This window comes from Morone saxatilis, unplaced genomic scaffold, assembly GCF_004916995.1.
Source record: "Morone saxatilis isolate NCDOM2014 unplaced genomic scaffold, NCSU_SB_2.0 Contig22, whole genome shotgun sequence".
NCBI classification, from domain to species: domain Eukaryota; kingdom Metazoa; phylum Chordata; class Actinopteri; family Moronidae; genus Morone; species Morone saxatilis.
Window position 1 is genome coordinate 24,643,576 of NW_023339785.1, and position 19,753 is coordinate 24,663,328.

General features: G+C 40.2%; 1 protein-coding gene across 1 annotated transcript; it reads left to right on the forward strand.

Annotated features, from left to right (window-relative positions):
- Nucleotides 1-5,034: 5,034 nt before the first annotated feature.
- Nucleotides 5,035-18,374, forward strand: slc25a48 (solute carrier family 25 member 48). Its single transcript, XM_035668731.1, has 7 exons — nt 5,035-5,352; nt 8,008-8,052; nt 8,523-8,594; nt 9,731-9,983; nt 11,958-12,245; nt 14,548-14,681; nt 16,262-18,374. The coding sequence occupies exons 1-7, from the start codon at nt 5,299-5,301 to the stop codon at nt 16,364-16,366; spliced, it is 951 nt and encodes a 316-aa protein (XP_035524624.1). The 5' UTR covers nt 5,035-5,298; the 3' UTR covers nt 16,367-18,374.
- Nucleotides 18,375-19,753: the final 1,379 nt, after the last annotated feature.

Below are 19,753 nucleotides of genomic sequence, written 5' to 3' on the forward strand. Positions count from 1 at the left end.
GAAGGAGAAAAACACCATGATTCTTATATTCAGGTGATTATACACTAATGAAAACATACCTATGAATATTAGTATTCATACTCAGTCTCAGGTCAAACGAACGCTAACTTTCTTCAAATATATTTTTTGTTTGATTTTATTTTGAAAAAGGTATTTAATGTAGCATTCTTAAATCCAACTGATAGCAGGATGAGCCTGATGTCAACTAATATGACCTCAGTTATAGCAGTCAACAATCTGGGTGAAGCTTCAGTCACTGAAATGTGACACAGAAACATATGAGATGTATCATCAGCAAACACACCCATCAGCAAACACATCCAGTGAAATAGGCTGTCTATGTATAGATGTGCGGGTGAATGTTTTTCTTTTTTAATAAACCTGTAAGTAGTTTGTCATTAGTAAACTGAGTAATTTATCACAGTGCAAATTATCTAACGTAAAGGAACTCTCAACATGTTTGGGAAACCCTCTTGTTTGAGAAGACAGATATCAGTTTCATCTCTGTGTGTCCAGTACAGAGGTTGTTCCAGGACATGTATAGCCTAGCTTAGTTAGCACAACGACTGGAAGCAAGGGGGAACTGCTAATCCAGGTCCATTAAAAGTGAACTCTAATTTACATATTTGATCTTGTTTATTGGATGTGTAGGAATAGAAACATCGTAGCTAGGCTAAACGCACAGAAACCTCAAACAAGAGGAGTTTCCAAAATGTTGGACTGCTCCTTTAACCTTAACTGAACTGCAGTGGCAGATGCATTTCCATTACTATAAAGTCACATGTACTCAAGGTAACAACAACAAACTGATGCAGTGTAGGAGATTTGTAAAGGCCGACTTCCAAATGGCTTTATGGTGGATCCTGGAAGCCTGACATGTCTATTTATAGCAAAACACATCAGCTGTGGTGATCTGATACTGTAAGGAACCCCCACTAAACGAGTGGTTTCGGATTCCAGTAAGTATATTTTTATTTATACTACTTACACTAGAATTAACGCTTTGACACCCACCAACCTGATATGTTTAAGGTTTGTTGTACATCGTAGATTATTGTCAGCTCTCTTTGAAAGTGACCACAAAGATCAATATCGAGTCAGATCAGTCCGTCAAAGTTCTCTGCAGTGCTAGTATCCCAAGAACGATGGATTGTTAAAGGTTGAAGAAAGTGCAGATAAGATAGAAAAGTAATGAGACACATGTACAGTAATCTACGGAAGTTTAGAAGGGTTGTGCCTGCAAATATTTTTTTGAGATACTGTTGTCTCAAGATCATGAGTATTATTTTGTTATCTCAAGATGACGAGAAAATCGACCCGTTATCACAAGAAAACTAAAAGTAATTTCCTGTCATTACTTAAGATGTTATCAAAGATCAGGAGTGTCATGCAAGCATGAAGAGATGATGTGTTATAGATGAAGCATTGGTTCAACATATGGACAATGCATGGAGGAATAACATGCAACATACTGAGCCAGAAGAAAAAGTGCACTAAAAGAATTTGGACATTGCAAGGATCTTTGAGCTCATTTAATGAATTTCAGTTTTCTCCTGATATATTTTGCCTATATTGCATCACACTGTCAGGGAATTAATAGCTTAAATCAACTCTCAGATGTACATTCTGGTAACTTTTCAGTTCAGTTATGAATCCTTACCAACAGTCTTCAGTGATCTTGAAGGCTGAAATCAGGCGTTCTCAAATGAACCAGAGACTCATTTTGGAGTTTTCTTGTTTTCTCCAGAAATTGGCCTTTTGTTTTCTTCAGCTAACGAGCTTAATTAACTCGACAGAACTGCAAGAACGGCCATTCTTGGCTATTAAATGTCATATAATTTGAAAATGACATCAAATTGTAAATGTTACCAGTAGCTGTTTTAAAATGTTGTTCCTGTGCTCATAGACTGAAATTTTTTAAGACAAAACAATGGCAACCCATTTCTGTGTTCATGTTCTCCTTTTCCATCACTGTTCTTGAAGTCACTTGGAGGGAGAGAGGACAGTTAAAGGCAAGAGAACACAAATGCAACAGTTGTTATCTTTCACTGTGTCTATTACAGATAAGAAAAGGAGACTGAGGGGCTTTCTTTTCATTATTTGTATCTGAAATTGTAAAAGTAAAATGCAACAAATAAAGGTGAAAACTGAGTCAACCAAGAGATATGAAACTTACGGGAAAACTGGTAAAGGTTTCCATCTGCAGCTTTTGTCATGTAAAAGTCTTTGAATGGGAACAATCTCAAATCTTCTAGAGGGGCATTTTGTTATGTGATTTGGACATTCATTTGTGTTGCATTAAACATACATAATTATTTACAGGTATACAGTTAGATGTGTTTCCTGTTCAGGTACTGTTTGGTTTCCTCAGACAACCTTTAACCTGGACTCTAATGAATGTTTTCCAAGAGAGCCTAAAACATATGGCATTAATGCTAATAGCACAAGAACACTTAAAAAACATATAATAACATCTAAGAAATTATATTTAGGGAACAGGAGTGTGCGCTGAGATCAACGTTCTCAGCAAAACTTACAATACGATCAGAAATATAGAAAATAGAGAAGTTACTTTTAGTCTTCCCATGGCCTTCAGCAGACTCAAATGATGCTACGTTTTGTTGAACATGTGTGACTTGTGAAATGTCCCATATTTCTAGAATGTGTCAGAGTTGAGGACTGAGTGAAAACCTGGGAACAGGACTAAAATGTGTATTTTAACTAACATGTTTAAAAATGTATTCTATGTCCAAACTGGAAATAGAGTCACACAATACCAAAAATAAGATTTGTGAAGAATTATAATCATTATATTTCATGGTGACGTGTAGTTTTAGTGAGTTAGAGAATACACATATTCAAAATCAAGACTTTTTTTACACATTTTCCCAAAATTCATTTGGACATATCTGTAATATTCTGAAACTTTGGGAGGTGAAAGTAAAGATCTGGGGTTTTAACATGTTTGGCTGCACATGATGTGGTTTAGAGGTTAGTAGACACTTCTCATTCAACCTCAAATTGTGTAATATGATGCAGCATTTAGCTGATACACTGAGAGATATTGAATGATGTGAGAGGTTTCCAAGTGTGAAAATAAGGTGGCCTTCAGGTAACATAAAAACGTGAAAAGGTCCTACCTACAGCCAGTGTTTGGTCTGTCTGTTCTGTAGAAACATGGCGGTTCAACATGGCGGATTCTGTAGAGAAGGACCCGCTTCCTCTGTAGATAAAAACAGCTCATTCTAAGGTAACCAAAACACAACAATTTTCAGGTGATTCAGGTGAGAAATATTTCTTAATCAAAAAGTGATCAGACCTCAGTTACAGTGAAAGTATGAACCACACGAAGAGCAACATATCTGACAAATGAGACAAAAGGACAAAAAGATTTGAAGCGAACCGAGAAAAACACACAGAGACATGTGAATATAAAAATATAGATAACCAGGCAATTATAGGCTCTGCCTCCAAACTCTAAAAATATACAGTACACTTTAAACAAAGAGAGAGAAGCATGTGCAAGAGGGACGCTCTGGTATCCCATCATGCCTAACTGGGTTCTTTCTGTTTGTTTGCTCTCATGTGTGTGTGTGTGTGAGTGTGTTTCCTCCAGCTGCTCTGGTTTAGGCATTAAATGTTAAATATTATGTGAGCTAACAGGAATCCTCCTGCCGCTGCCCTTGACCAAGGCACTGACCTCGGAGGTGGAGTTTCTGCTTAATACTCAGGTGGCGTCAAAATCAGAGGACAACGTGTCCCCACAGGGATTTAGTAATAAAGCTTTCCTTTAAAGAAATGTTATCACACACAGTTGGAAAACCATTTCCTGTTTCTTATCCTCTAATTCTCATATTCCAAATGAGATTTATTTTTTTTGTCTAGGTTTATTAAGAGGTACAAATATCCAGAATTTGAGCTTCATGCCCAGTGCTAACTTCTTCAAAGAAATACATTGTTCTGTTCCTTTATGGCACATTATGAAAGGCGATTGTATCTGTTGTATATAAAAAATAAAAATTTGAGCTCCATAGTTCATTACTGATGTTTAAAACAGTTTACGAAACACAAATCACGTAATCTTCATCAGCAGATGGACTTTTCCCAGGTAGCATTGAGCTGTAGATTTCCATAGTTTTTGGGAGCAGAAGAAATGATGAAGATCATGTATGACTAAAGGCTACAGAACTAGCTATCGAATGAAGGTGAGACTGTTAGGTTAGCTGCTGTTTCCGAAGGACAGACCACATTCTGCAGTCATTGAGCTGAGGATGTTCTGCCAGTCTGTGCTGCTCTCTTTGGGTTGTAGGGCAGCAGGGTGTCCCGCAGGGCTTTGAGTTGCACAATGACTCTGGATATGCTGGTCACTCCTTCAGCAGCACACTGTTACTACCATGATGAGTCACAGGAAGTCCTTTCTTCCTGTGGCGATCAGGACTAACAGTAGAACTTGTATATATATAATGTATATCCATACAGTTAACCTGTGGTATTTTTGCCATTGTGCACATGTTTGTTGTCTTTTACAAGAAAGGAGACAATGAGATGAACAACAAATATAATATGAACAATTACAAAACTAAAAGGAAAAAAACTAAAGAAACCAGCTGTGTTTAGATCAGTTCATCATTTTTATGTCTTTATGCTCCAGGATATGATAAAAAAGCATTCCAGTTTTTCTTATCAAGTCTTATCAAGTTTGATTTTTGGGAAATAGTGTTTATCTTTTCAAAAGGAAAAGTTGTTTGTTTCAGCCACTCGGAAATTCCACATTTTGAGCCTCCAAAAAACATTTGGTACATTGTGTACATTTGGTTTTTACTCCTTACTAAAAGAATCTTTTATTCTTGTATTTTGTGCCCACTCCTTTATGACTCTTCAGTTTTATGCTCTCACAAATAAATGTAGGTTAATACACTGGAAACACAAATATACCTTTAAATGCTAAGAGGTGAGTGAGCCTCTCTCTCTCTGTGGGGAGGCTAAACTTCAGTGTGTGTTTGTGCTCTCCTCCTCATGGCTCATTTCCATCACGGTGTCTCTATAGGCTGTGCGGCACCGCAGAGCTCGCAGCTGATTGGCCGGGAGAGCTGCCCCCTTCCTCTCCCCTCAGACTCACACTTGGATCCGATTGGTCGCTGGTGCCAACCTGCTGTGTGTGTCTCTGATCGGAGCACATTCTCTGTAAGATCTCTTTTGCTTTCCTCCGCAGCGTTATCAGAAAGAAGCGCCGTGTGTGCGCCTGCAGCGGTCCCGGTTTCTGTGCATGAGAGGCGGGGAAGTGGAGTTCGGTTCAAGATGCAGACCTCCAAGAGATTTCTGCTGGATGATTTTGTGGCAGGATGGATCAGTGTGTGTGGTGTGTGTGTGTGTGTGTGTGTGTGGGGGGGGGGGTGTTAAGGTGGGGGGAGGTGGATCCATGCATGCACTCAAAGGCTCCTTATAGCTGCATGTTTGTTTGGGTTAAATCAGCTTTGCATGGAGGATTGTTCAGAAACAGGCTGTTACTTTCGTACAGTGTAGCCCCCCCCCCCATGCATCAACATCCAGTAAACAATGGAGGGTCTGCAGAGAAATCCACCACCCCCACCTCCTACCCCCACACTCTCCCCTCCAGTTTCAGTCTCTGGATTAAGATAAAGCCGGGTGTTACATGTGTTATCAGTTGCAGGCGGGCCTCCAGGGAGCCGCTGCGGGGCTGATTGTGTGCAAACAGTAATTCTATTGAGAAAACGACTCTTTTTAAAAAGTGTCAGGCCTGGCCGCTAGGGGCGCTGCTGCTGCTGCGGCTGCATCCTTTGCAGTTGCATAAACAAGAAAGTAGGCCTCCTGGATCATGTTGTTCTGTTTATTCATACAAGCTGCAGCTCCTTTCAATGCAATTGAATTCAATTAGAACGTTTACACACAAGTAATTCATAAAAGATCTGATCAGAAAGAAGCTCAGAGAGCCCGTTTCAAGTGTTGCAAGTAGAGATCAGATGAGAGAAGAGTTGAAACAAAAAAAGTTAAAAGATAAAATAATTATAAAGGCTATAAGTCGCCCGAATATATTAAGTTGTTGTAAGAAAGAAATGAGGATGATGATCTGCGATGAATGTTAAAAAACTTTAGAAAAACATTTCTGTTACCGACTAATGCAAAAAAGGCCTTTTCATTGTCTTTCAGTGACTAAAACAACAGTCGTGTTGAGTTTAAATGTCCTTTATTGTGCTGTTGACCCCGAAGGACCCTGCTGTACTCCAGGACTTTGTTTGACTGACGGATAACTCCAAATCACCAGCATTTATACATTTGACTTAAATGCACAGAAATGTATCAGAATATCACAAAATAGGAACTTCAGATAATACTTGTGCAGTGAATCCATAAGAGATTAAATGGTTTCTTGTGACTTAAAAAATATAAAGAAGTATTTAGAGACTTAAGGAAACCTCATTAACAGGCACAATTTCATAATAAAAGTTGCCTTTCTCTGAACCGCGTGATGTTGGCTGTAAATTTTCTTAAAATTAGATTTTAAAAAACTCACTGTATCGCCTTGCTTACAATATCACAACGTATGGTAATATATTGAATCGTAACCCCTCGTATCGTGATACGTATCGTATTGCCAAATTATTGCCGATACACAGCCCTAACCCGCAGTCCTGCAGGGAAATACATTTATTACGAAACAGCTGGTTGGCAAGAGGTCACCGAAACTCCCTAGGAGGCGTTTAGGCGTGCTTTGGCCCAACGCCGGAGATGGTCCATCGCGGGTGAGGCTTAGCACAACTTGGCACGTTTAAACTGAGTGCTGATGGAAAAGCCTAACTAGTTGATAGAGAGGACGCCAGTAAGACAAGCTACCACTCTGTGGAAGCCAATAGGGACCCAAATAAAGAATAAAGAGCGCAGTAAACCTGGGTCCTGGTGGTACTGGTTGTTAACTGGGTTTCTAGATGAAATATGTGTTGCCATGTGTAGTGTTCTGTGTGCTTGATGGGTAATTGGAGGGAGGCAAACACACACAATGAACAGAGAGCAGAGGGAAAAGAGGGTTAATAAGGATACAATGGCTTAGTTTTGTCCCTGGAGGCCCCGTGATGGAAGTCCAGTGTTACCAGTCTCTTCCTACATCGCCCCCTGAAGGACTTAAAGCTCAGTCTCAACTAGAGCTGCAACTAACAATTATTTTCATTGTCAATTAATCTGTGGGTCATTTTCTCGATGGATCGTTGTTGTTTGTTCCATAAAGTGTCAGAAAATGGTGAAAAATGTTGATAAGTGTTTCCTTAAAGCCCAATGTGACGTCCTCAAAAGTCTTGTTTTGGCCAAACCCAAATGATATCCAGCTTACTGTCACAGAGGACTGAAAGAACCATCAAATATTCACATTTGAGTTGCCGAAATCAGACAATTTGTAGATTATTTTCTTAAAAAATTACTCAAAACAATTAACCCATTACCCATAACAGTTAGCAGTTCAGTTGACAACTAATTGATTAATCGACTAGCGGTCAAGGCTCAGCATGAACATGAGATCGGATGTTGAGTGTTTGAGTGCTGTTTGCTGTGTGTTGGCCTCAAACATTCATTGAGAAATGCTTGCAAAACTGTTCCCCCTCTGGGGAATCAATAAAGGATTATCTTATCGCTCTTTCTTTATCTGTGTATTTAATTTAAGTGAACTGAAGTTGGAACACAAACCAAAAGCCCAGGATATTCTCAGAAAATGTGAAGTTAGTCACTGCAGGTTAGGGATACAAACTGTTTTTGGGTGAATGACATTCAGTTCCACTATGTTGCTGTTAGGATAAAGAAAATGAATAAAAAGTGTCAGAAGTAAGACGGATAAATGAGAAATTCAGTCCTTGTTCAACCTTTTGTAGCCCAGTTTCACTTTACGGGAAGAACCTTTCCTCTTCGCCAACAGTTTCATGGTAACATTTCTCTTTGTCTTTCTCCCTCTGGTATTTTATGCATTCATGTTTTTGTTTCTTCTTCTTTTCTCTTTTGGCTGCAGGAGCTTCCAGTGTGGTCGTGGGCCATCCGCTGGACACAGTGAAGGTATTTCAGACCCACGGCAGGGTTTTACCACACCATCCCTAGACTTTAGGACTGTCTTGTCCTGATTAAAGTGGTTATATAAAAGAAAAAGTCCTTATCTTTATTGTGGCACTTACTGGTTTATATGTCGTTATGCCAGAGGAGAAATTACACCTAATTATTGAGGCTGTTGTACGAAGCAGTTTTGGTATTTTAATGCAGTATTTGAATTTGTATTAAAAGCATCTTCTGAGTCGGGTCTATAAAGAGCTGAAGGCCTATCCCAGTTCCAGGTTAGCTTCTGCTCTGCTAGCTTTTGGATATCCATTTAATTAGCTGGCACTGTTAGCATAGTGCTAACAGAATAATGATTGTTTAATGCTAGGCACAAAAAACAGAACAGGAGATATTTATTTAAGACAGAAAAAGCCCAGAAATGTCTTTTTATTCTGTTGTATTTTATTGAACTTTGTATGAAACTTTCTGTCCAGACGCGGCTCCAGGCGGGGAAAGGCTACAAGAACACTCTTCACTGCGTCCTCACCATCTACAGGAAGGAAACGGTAAACACTCTTCTTAAGACGGTGGAGTAGTTTGTTTCCTCCATACATATTTCACTCAGCCGAACACTGAAACTGTTGGTTGCATATGTTTCTACTTCCATTTGATTCAGCTTGAATCTGTTCCACTTCAGTGCTTCAGTGACCAAGTTTCTCAGCAGGTTTTCTTCATTTTATATCACTGAGTTGAAGCCGTTCGTTGAAGCTTAAAATGATAATCAAGTATGGCCTGATCCTTTGTGTAATATGAAGTATTACAGCTACACAATTCCCAGAAAAAGTGGAGTTGAATCGTGCAATAGGTCTGATTCAATGTGCGTTCAGTTTGTGAGAACTGGGAAAATAAGATTGAAAGAATTTGTTTACAGAAAATGTTTTCTTCATTGTAACTGCTGCTAATGGCACCAAACAACAAGCAGTCAGATGATTTGTTCGAGCGGTGGACAGCTGTGTTTAAGTTTCAACATGTGTCTGCTAAAATTCAACTCCCCCCGTCCGCTAGGACAGAATACTTTCCACAGAGAAAATGCTCAAAATATTTGGCAGCGCCTTAATTTTTTATTCTGTGCATTGCTGGCAGTGACCAATATAATCTGAGTATGCCTTTGGGGTTTTAAAGCTTTACTCCCTTTTACCACTAAGGAATGTGTTTTTTGTTTGGGTTGGATCAGTAATCACTTACAGCAGTGAATCCCAACCAGGGGTACCCAAGGGTTCCTTCTGCTGTACATGGAGAGAATGTGGGGAAGTATCCTCTGGTTTTTAAGATTTATTCTGTATCAAAGCAATTCAGTGATTAATTAGTTGTCAGTACATCCAATGGTTAACAGCAAAAATGAGTTAGTTAGTTAGTTAGTTAGTTAAATGATACAGATTGTTTTAGCGCTCCATATGGTTGAAGTACAAATGCAAACCTAAACTGAACTAAACACTGACAGTTCAACTGTATGAAAATACTGTAACATCCATTTTTATATGTATATATATTAATAGTCAAATAGCACCCAGTTTGAAATGTATTCACATGAACACATTGGAAACAGAGATGGCGGTGTTCATGACGGGTTACTTAATTCATCGGACTGGGCTGCGGGGGTCTGGAACTGTCGACTTACAGTCACTGTCTGTCTGTCTTTCAGGTCATGGGCTTCTTTAAGGGCATGTCTTTCCCGCTGGCCAGCATCACCGTCTACAACTCAGTGGTGTTTGGCTTCTTCAGCAACACACAGAGACTTATAAGCAAGTATCGCTATGGCGACGGGCGGCATCCCTGCGGCATGCTGGACCTGACTGTGGCCAGCATGCTGACTGGACTGATGTCAGTGGGCCTGGGAGCCCCGGTGGATCTGGTCAAGATCAGACTGCAAATGCAGACGCAGACGGTTCTAGCAGGTAAATCAGAGTTTGTTTTGGCTTGGGAGTTTTGTTTTTCCCTGTGGGCAGCAGAAAGAACAAAAATGGTGTTGTTGAACTTTTTCTCTGGTTTTCTAGGAACATAGTCGACATAGATGCAGATAAACAATAGTTTTGTCAATGCCTTCCCACATCTGCCACACATGGTCTTCATTTGTCTTCTAAAACTTAAAAGAAGAAAGAAAAATGCATCACATTAGGGCAGCGCAGAGAGAAGCTCTGTGTGAAGAAACAGACTTGATGGGTTGTGTCCTGTCATCGTCAGTTAGCCAATCACAGTGCAGGTTTTATGAAGCGGTTCATGGTCAACAAATAGTCCAATGACAATATACCACCACGACCCAGTGCTGAGAGGAGACAGAACAAATATCACTGCTCCAAGTTAGTGATCTGGAAACATTTTAAAGTCGTTTCAGTTCTTGTGGCAATAAATAACATCTCTTTAGTACCAAACACCCCCTGCTAGCTGCAAATGTAGCCGGGTCCTCCTGCTGTGCTCCTTCAGAAACAATTCCAGTTCTCCAGTGGTGAGCATTGCTCAGCACAGACAAAGGGTCAGAAAAGAGCATCAAAAGATCCACAGAAACGTATCAAACCACTCCTGCAGCCTTAATCTCTGTCAGTCTGCTCCCTGTTCCAAACAGTTTAATCTACCAATGAATCGAGTTATCAGATATGGATATTTAGTGTTATGTTTAAACTAAAGTAAATATGAGAAACTAGAAAATGCTACAGTATCTACAGTAAAACAAAATACAAACTTGTTATGGTAAAAGATAGTGTCTTAAAGTGAGTCTTTGGGGCATTTCGTATGTGTTGTATCTATTTATATGTCAGTCGAGTGCAAGTAAAGCCTGACCGTTATGGGATACCTTAGATCAATACCATTCATCTACGACCAATATGGCGGCTGATAGAGGGAATTTCTGAGCTGGGGAATGAAAATATACCTTTTCTAGGTTCCCAGAAGGGAGCTTTCTTAAACATTTATGTTAAATAATTTTACATTGTCAACCAATTAAAGTTGACAGTTTTACCTAAAGCCTTTTACCAAAAACAAAGACATTGAAATCGAAGCGACTCGAATAAAGTCAGAGTGGCCGTTGAATTGGAAGTTAAAAAGGGAGCAGTAAGGCATGTTAAAATTGGTTGATAAGCTTGAAGTGCAAATGCTGAATGGAGATGAGGAGCCGAGTGAAAATGTAGTTATAGGGTTTCTGATACTGGACGGTTACGCTCTGGGTGAGATTGTGTTGTCTGGGCTGCGTCTTTCCGTTTAACCATAAACCAATAAAACTGAGGTCAGATAAGTTTAATTAGAATATCACACATGGAACATTTATAGCCTCATTTGTTTACGTTGTCTGACGAGCTACCACCCTTCACACCTGTTATCATGTGACGCGTTACATTTGTTTCATTGACTTCCTTTTCATGGATACAGACTCTTTTATGATGGTACAAAGTGCCAGAACGTTTCCGGCAAGAGCTTGAATGTCTGTCATTCAGACTTCCCCGTGATCTGAATTGTTCTGAACCTGATAGTAGACAATTGTAAAGAGAGCAATAAGATTTTTTTTTTATGAGGACAGTAACAACTGTGGAAACTTACCAATTTCCAATTTTCCAAGGTCCAGGTTTTTTGCTTGCCAAAGAAACACCAAATTACAAAACCATTCCTTTATAAAACATCTGAAGAGCTTTTAAAAATAGTTGTTGCCATGGTTTTTAAGAGTTTGATGAAAAAATGTTTTAGTAATTTAAAACATAATCAAAAGTGAGTCAGTAATTCAAAGCTGTTCTTTCAAGAGCTGCCTGTTTCCGCTGACAATCATACTGGCAGAAATCCATCAGAGAAGAGGAAACGGACCCATTTCTGCAACAGTCGCAGGAAATACGTTGTTGATTGTATATTTGAACACTACGTGATCACATTCAATTCCTTTCCTACAGAGAACTTACACCTTGCCGGCAACGTATCGAATGGCACCAACATCCCTCTGCGCTCCGTCAGCATCCCCAGCCAGAGACTGTACCGAGGCCCCCTCCACTGCATCAGCAGCATCCTGCAGACCGAGGGCCTGCAGGGCCTGTACAGGGGGGCCGGGGCCATGATCCTGAGGGACGTTCCTGGATACACGCTCTACTTCATCCCTTACACCATCTTCTGCAACCTGCTGAAACCAGACGCCACATCAAGCCCTCATCCTTGTTCCATCTGGCTGGCTGGAGGACTAGCAGGTACGCAATGCAGCGCTGACCTGATTTCTGTTCGTTCCAGTGCCTGATGTTGGAGGAACTGATGCTGGTAGGCACAGACTGGGTCGTCAGATGCATGAATGCATGTTCAGAATCAATAACATTTGTTGAGGTTGGGCAGTTACTGGTTATCTGAGCTTATATCTTACTGTGTTGGCAGAGATGGGGCGGGAAGTTGACAAAATAAGGAGAATTTAGTGAGCAGAAAGACGCATACCGTCCACACCAGTGTTCATTCATGAGAACTAGTAAAAAACATTCTTCAGCAACCTTTTTTCCATGACTAAGACGATGCGTTGATGAGCAAAAAGTAAATCTTTAATAATAAAAACTATGACGTTTTAGTTGACGAGACAATTACGGGCTATTGGACATTCAAACAAGGGATGATATTTCCTCTGATTGTGCGTCTGGTGTGTCTGGTAAAATATAAATTCCCAGAATCCCAGGTTATGCCGTCACAATGGACAGCAAGTTAATGACAGAAAAATCATGAAGAATATACCTTCTACTAACACATGAAACAATACAACCCAAACTCCAAAGTAGTGACGTGTTTGTCTTGAACATTTATGATTTTAGAAAAAAAAAACATCTTGGCTGCTCTGATGTGTGGATCAGGGGGGCGGGTGTAAACTTAAAGCCAACCCAGCAGTTCAGGCTAAGTGAATGTGAGCTGTGTGTGCAGTGGATAAACAGTGAAGGGCCTGTGGACTCCGATTTGGGATTTAGTCGGTCTCAGACGTTCGAGCAGACTTGTTTCCAGATGCAGACTGGCCACCTACAGTATGTACCGATGGCAGAGAGAAATCAGCTGTGAGCCATAAATCAGTGAGGTCTGGATGTTCACTCCTCTAGTAAGCCTGAATGTGAACAGTACAACTCCATTTTTACAAATATCTAACATTAGGAAAGACAGACACACCACCAGATGCATACAATCAGAGGTAAAAAAATGTTTCCTTTCTCTATACTTTTTTTAATCTGGCACTCTCAGTTAGATTCCAAGAGAGATCTGAAAATGATAAGCAGTCACAAAAACACCATCATACAATAGACAAGGAATTAATAAGAACAGCGGAAAAAATCACAGAAAACAGCAGATAATAAAGTTTTAAAATCTCTGATGGGAATGCAGCACTTGGGTTTAAGGGCAGTTATGCAACCAAAACAGTGGGATCTGCATTTGTATGTATCCCAGTCCCTGTAACATCCAACATCACAGCCCTCAATTTACGTTTACAACACTGCTATCTAACAGTCGGGGCTTTAAACACAAAAGTTGATACAGTGTCTTTGAGAATCGATACAATATCACAATACAACATTTTTGATATTTTACTTACACCCGTACCCGTGATTCACATCACAAAACAAAGACAGTTTGAGTCTCATTACCAGGATGTCAAATAACCACGCTGTGGGCCAACCTAAAGGAATGAATGAGGCCAACAGCAGTATATATCTGATCTGATCTGAATAGAAACTTCATCAGAAGCAATAATAGAATAAAAAAGCACATGATGAATATGCCCTGACTCATAAACAGCCTATCATATCTCTTTATAATGGGGCCTGCAGTGATTGAATCACCACAACTGCTTCCACCCTTTCAGTCATGACCTTTGTCTGTCACACCTCGAGAGCCAATCCACAGGCAGTGGAGTACGATGGAGAGGTACTCAGCAACACTGCCGCATGCAAAACATTAAGAGTAAAACTCTTACCTGTGGGCACAGACGCCATTCATATTCACTTTAATCCTTTAATGCAGTGTAGCTGAACAGACATTTACCTATCCTGTAATCTTTCTTACGTAGCCATTAATTCACATTTCCTGCCAACATGGCTGATTTCCTCCCAATTTTTTTTTATTCATTTATTCATTCTGAATGGCCAGTAAAGATACTTTCTGCTATAAAATGTATCAGCTGAGGTGCAACTTGCTACTGCTGATGTGGCTTCCACTTCACTACCGGTACTTTTCCACTTGGTGGCTGTCTGAATCAATAATTGACTTAACAAGTTTTCTGAGAAGCACTTCAATGCATCATTAGTTTTAGCCTGTTAGTTCGGGTCTCTATGAGGTTAGACTGATTATACCGCCAAAGTTAAAATTTCCTTGAGTGTGTATCAGTGGTCCTGCTTACTAGTCTGTCCAAATGTAATTCTATCTACCATACCTTACACAGTAATACAACGTCACAGCTTAGTTTGGTTTGTTGGATTGTTGAAAAATGTCTACGTTTAGCTGGAGCTTTAAGTTTGTTCTCCTCCACTTCAGGGTCCATTTCCTGGGTCACGGCCACGCCAGCTGATGTGGTGAAGAGTCGAATGCAGGCCGACGCCCAGCTGCAGAGGAAGTACAAGGGAATTCTACACTGCATCATCCACAGCTACAAGACAGAGGGAGCGCAAGTGAGCAGAAATATAATACAATCCTAAAAATGTTCATTACAAACTCAATGATTGTATCGAGAGGGAAGGTATTAATTTTAAATTAAAGACTTTTCCCTAAATCCAAAAATTAGACATGTTAGAGCTGTAAATGCTGAAAGACAGTGATAATTATTCTCTATGTTACATCCTGCAGTGTTTTGGGCCGATGACGCTGATGTGCCCGCCCACATTTTTTGTTTATTGGCCTCATGAGAGCAGCCATTGGCATACTGTAGAGAACAGGGCCGATACAACACACAGACCTTGATTTGGTTTCACTAGCACCCTCATCCTCATCCTGGGAAACCCTGCAGCACTTTATGCTGCTCACTTATACTTCCAGTTATTATGTTTGTTTACCTGGAAAGATTCTGCAGCGCCTCATTTTTATTACAATTGTTAAACCAGCTATAAATCCTGTCCCAGATTGCTATTAATAAGTCTATAAAGCCTTAAACTCAGCAGATAACGTCTGCTGAACACACCAGTCCCCCCGCCAGGCTTACTGTACTAGCTGCTATAAACCAAACAGATGGTCCAGTTGCTTAAAGGTGAAACCTGAGAACACAGTACAACCCAGATGAGAGTCAAACTCAGAACTGGAATCCCCTGAAGTGTGCCGGAACACGTGATTCTGTTGCTGAATGAAAGCTCAGCATCCTGATCATGTTACAACATCATCAGCAGCAGGCAGGGCATCACATCTACACACGGAGTGTAAAGAAGAAACGTCTGACGGGCACACTGACAGTAACGATGATCAGATTGATTTCAGTTTGAGTCATTCTGCAAATAGAAGGTGACAAAACATGAAGCTGTCATCTGAAATTCTGAAATGTTTTTGATGAATCAGCAGAAATCACAAAAGAAGCAGCTTTAGGGGGTCACGTCAGGTGAACAGTTGCAACATGTCTGTCTTCCTGGCCTGAAATCAACAAACGCAGCGTTTAGGTGTCATAAAGTTTGGAACGTCGAAGGTTAGGGTTACATGTAGACTTCAGTAACTGTTCTGGCAAACACACACAGTCATGTGATCAATAGCAGAAGGTCATTGGTGTTGTAAGATAGTGGACGCGATGGTCACAGATCGATGAGTCGGGTTATGACAGGACAGGGTGAGACTGTGCAGGCGTACAGTATAACTGCAGTAAAACTATACATAAATACAATCCTATAAAAACTGCTAAAGGTTCAATTCAAATACAGCGCTGTTGGAAGCTGCGGAGACAGAAAATGTAAAAGAAAATGACTAAACTGACTTACAAGAAACTTATAAATATACTTAATTAGTATCATTGGTAACCCCTGTGTTTACCCAACTATTTAATCTCAAATGGCTGCTGTGAAATAAGTCTATTGCATTAAAGGTGATTGCATTTTCTGTCAGCACTGACGGCCGTTTTGACCTCGCCAACAGCAGATTAACGTTAATGCCAAACCATCTTTCAGGTTAAACTCCTTTGGTTGATAGCACAATCCAGGCTCTGGGTCATTTTGTTCTTTTACTTATGCTGAAAAACGAAGGTGAAGTCACTAAAACTGAACGCTCTTGTGTGCAGGTTTTCTTCCGCGGAGCGTCAGTCAACGCCATTCGAGGCTTTCCGATGAGCGCCACCATGTTCCTGACCTACGAACTCTCCCTGCAGTTCTTCAGGAGTCTCTAGGAAAAAGGAGGCATTTGAGGGGTAACAGGAATCACACACAGTATTTTTGGCAAATGAGCCCCGGCGAACCTGACATTGGTAGCAGTTTCTAGAAGCGCTGCTTTTGATCTGATGCTAACTGACACAGCAGAGCCGTGGAATACTTGGCTGTGACGTGATGACTGATGCTCTAGCCACTCATTCGTTGATCAGTGCTCTTTTAAACTGGCACTTTTAGTTTTGGGAGGTTGTCCCTTTTAAATAACAAGAATTAGGACACCAAAGTCATCCATGTGTTCCTGGGCAGAGCCTTGGCTTCAGTGCCGGGCACTTATCTCGTGTGTTAATGCTAAAACTTTGGATAGCAGGAACAATCCGATCCCAGACTGCTGGACGTCCTTCATAGCATAACATGTTAGCTTTCACTGCTGCTAATTAGCATTAAATCAGACGCAAGGAAACTGAATATTTAATGTCATTGTCAGTGATTTTGCTGTCAGAAGACAATATTGTTCTGAACTCAAATTTGTAGCAAAATGAAAGCTTTTCATGTTTGTAAGCTAAATATTGCTAAATATCCTAAAAGTAATTCATTCTAACATAGTAAATACTAAATTATTAGCATAACAAATGGGCCAAATAGATGACTTTGGTGTCAATGCTGTGTATTCCTAAAGCAAATTTACCAAAGAACTGTGTGTGTTCCTCTTACGGTAGTTTTGGGGGATGACATAGTTTCAGTTTGGACGAAACTCTGCTTGACGCACACATGCAGCTTTTTCGTGGAGGAGAGAGCTTCCTCTGTGACCCTGAGATAAAGAAGTGCACAATAATACTGTGTTGTTACACAGCATCAGACTGTTGGCATTCAATTGGTGATTTTGAGGTTTCTAGACGTTGAGGTCAAAACCAGAAGAAATTTGGTTGACAAGTGAGTTTTTAGACAATATATTAGTCATTATTTGAACATGCAATACAGACATTTAAATGCTTCAGTACAACTTTATTTATCCCTGTAGGTGCTATTGCTGTTCATATGTAACCTACACATCTAAAAAAACATTTATTACTTTTAAACTGACCTGTGACCTGTAAATCACCAAATCAATACTTTTGTCAACATCTGGACACTTTTATCAGTAAGAAGGGAGCTGCACACTTTCATCTGAGGACAATGAAGAAATACAAAGAGCTGAATTTTTAAAGGATATTTGTTTGCACATGGTTGAAAAATATCAAACTTAAATGATTTTACACATAATGTGTAGTGACACATTTTAAAGTTTTAGAACATTTTTTAGATTCAAATTGAGTTTGCAGTGAGTGAACTGCTCTCAAGCATTATGAGGTCTTGAAAATGATTAATCCATTCATTCACAACTTGAACTGTTGCCTTCCATTGCACATCGTGGACTGTATGTGCATCCTGTGTTACCGTCTACTCCTACATATTATCTTTGTGTGTTTCTTATATTAAGAAAAGTGACTTTTACAAGTTAATTGTATCTTCACATTAACCCTTCTTCCCGTAATACAGTTAAAATGCATGAATTCAGATACATATGAGCCATTGCAGCGCGGTTACATGGTTGCTTTATACATAAAGTCTGCAGCATTAATGTACAATCACTAACATCTCAACAGTGACATTTACAGCTAATGACGCACAAGTTTTTCTAAAATGAGGTATCTACCTAAGAACTACCTGATAAGGATCACTGTCATGTATAAAGGACAGTTTGTATTAACATTTAAACAAGGAGTCATGTTAGGACTTTCCTGCATCAGAAGGTCGGGGGTTTTAAGACGGAATCATTATCGACGTAAACCAGCAGTCTCAGTCACTAAGTGGATATTTCTCATTTTAGAGCAAATACCTTTAAAGAAATGCCTTTACCTGCCTAATAGTTATATTTTAAATAGTTTTCTTCTCATGTAAATTGTTAAATATGTAAATATGTTAACTGCCATTCCAGGTGGTGGAGAGCCAGAAGTGTCTTATTGTAAATAAATAAAGCTTTTAAACACATCAGTGGTCCCTCTGCTTCTCTGAATCTGCTCTTCCCAGAATAATATGCGACTCATGTGACTGCTTGTCATGTGTCAGTTGCAGCATAAAGATACTGAGTTGTTGCAAGATAAACACTCTGTGTTGTTTACACATGTTATGTGAAGGAGATGATGAGGAACCTGGTGGGAAGACCTGGGCATCGGCCTGACGTTGGCCCTCTGCTGCACACTGCTGATAACAGTCTGAGGCCACTGTCACATAGCTACAGTGAACCCAAAGCTCTGTTTGTTGCTTTCACCTGAACTCTGTCTGTGATACTGCGCAGCGTCCACTAGATGGTAGCGTTTCACAACACACAGCTCCTATCTCTCTGCATTAAGGCTGGTGGCCATTGCAATGTCCAAGGAGATCTGCAATTGAATGGCAAATATAATATCTTTAATATTAACAAACACTTTATATATTGCACTTAATTTGTTGATTATATTAGATAGATTTACTTAATTAACCCCCCCATAGGGAAATTCTTTTTTCACAGGTATTTTATAAAATTGAAATATAATCACACACACACACACACACACACACCCAGTGCCTATAGACACACATGTGGGGGTGTACTGGTGGCTAACGTGGTGGAGCGAGCACGAGGCGGGGACCTTGCCGCAGTGGCCCAGGTTCGATTCCAACCCCTTTGCTGCATATCATCCCCCCTCTCCCTCCCTTCTTTTCTGCCACTCTTCCACAGTCACTAATACAGGCAATAAAAGGCCAACAAATTCTATTTAAAAAGTGGAGAGATGGTGGAATGATGCCACGTAGTCCTGGTGCCCCAGGTGCAGTAAGGGGTTCGTGCCTTGCTCAAGGGCAGCAGTGCCCAGGAGGTGAACTGGTACCTCCCCAGTTACCAATCCACCCTCCATACTGTGGTCCAGGCTGGACTTGAACTGTGTTCCCACGCAAAGTCCCTACTGACTGAGCTCCTGCCACCACACTCGCTCACTCAACAGTTTAATAATGTTACTGGTATTAATGATCATTTTAACTTGCTGCTTTTTTTGGCGCCACTGCTGCGGTCAGATTTAAAAAATTCAATAGAGAAAGAAAGTATCCCTACACCTCACCAATAACAGGAGGAACTATGTGATTTAAGTAGGAGGTTTGTACAGCTTTTAAAGAGTAAAATTCAAGCACTTTCAAGATGCTGGTCCACTACTCTCACTGCAGAATTGAAAATGTAAAAATCATGAGAATATTCAGAAAGAACCATGTTAGCAAAGAGAAACTGTGGGAACATTATAGTCCCTCATTAGGGTTGGGCGATTGAAGGAACCGGTTATACCAAGCTGTCTATCCCTTTATATCTGGTTGCGTTTGACCAGAGGATTTTAAAGTGG

Excerpts from the sequence above, each read along its gene's own strand:
- slc25a48 (XM_035668731.1), top strand. The coding sequence starts at position 5,299 with ATGCAGACCTCCAAGAGATTTCTGCTGGATGATTTTGTGGCAGGATGG. Across the intron at positions 8,053-8,522 it reads ATCCGCTGGACACAGTGAAG|ACGCGGCTCCAGGCGGGGAA; the intron begins GTATTTCAGACC and ends CTTTCTGTCCAG. Across the intron at positions 9,984-11,957 it reads GACGCAGACGGTTCTAGCAG|AGAACTTACACCTTGCCGGC; the intron begins GTAAATCAGAGT and ends CCTTTCCTACAG.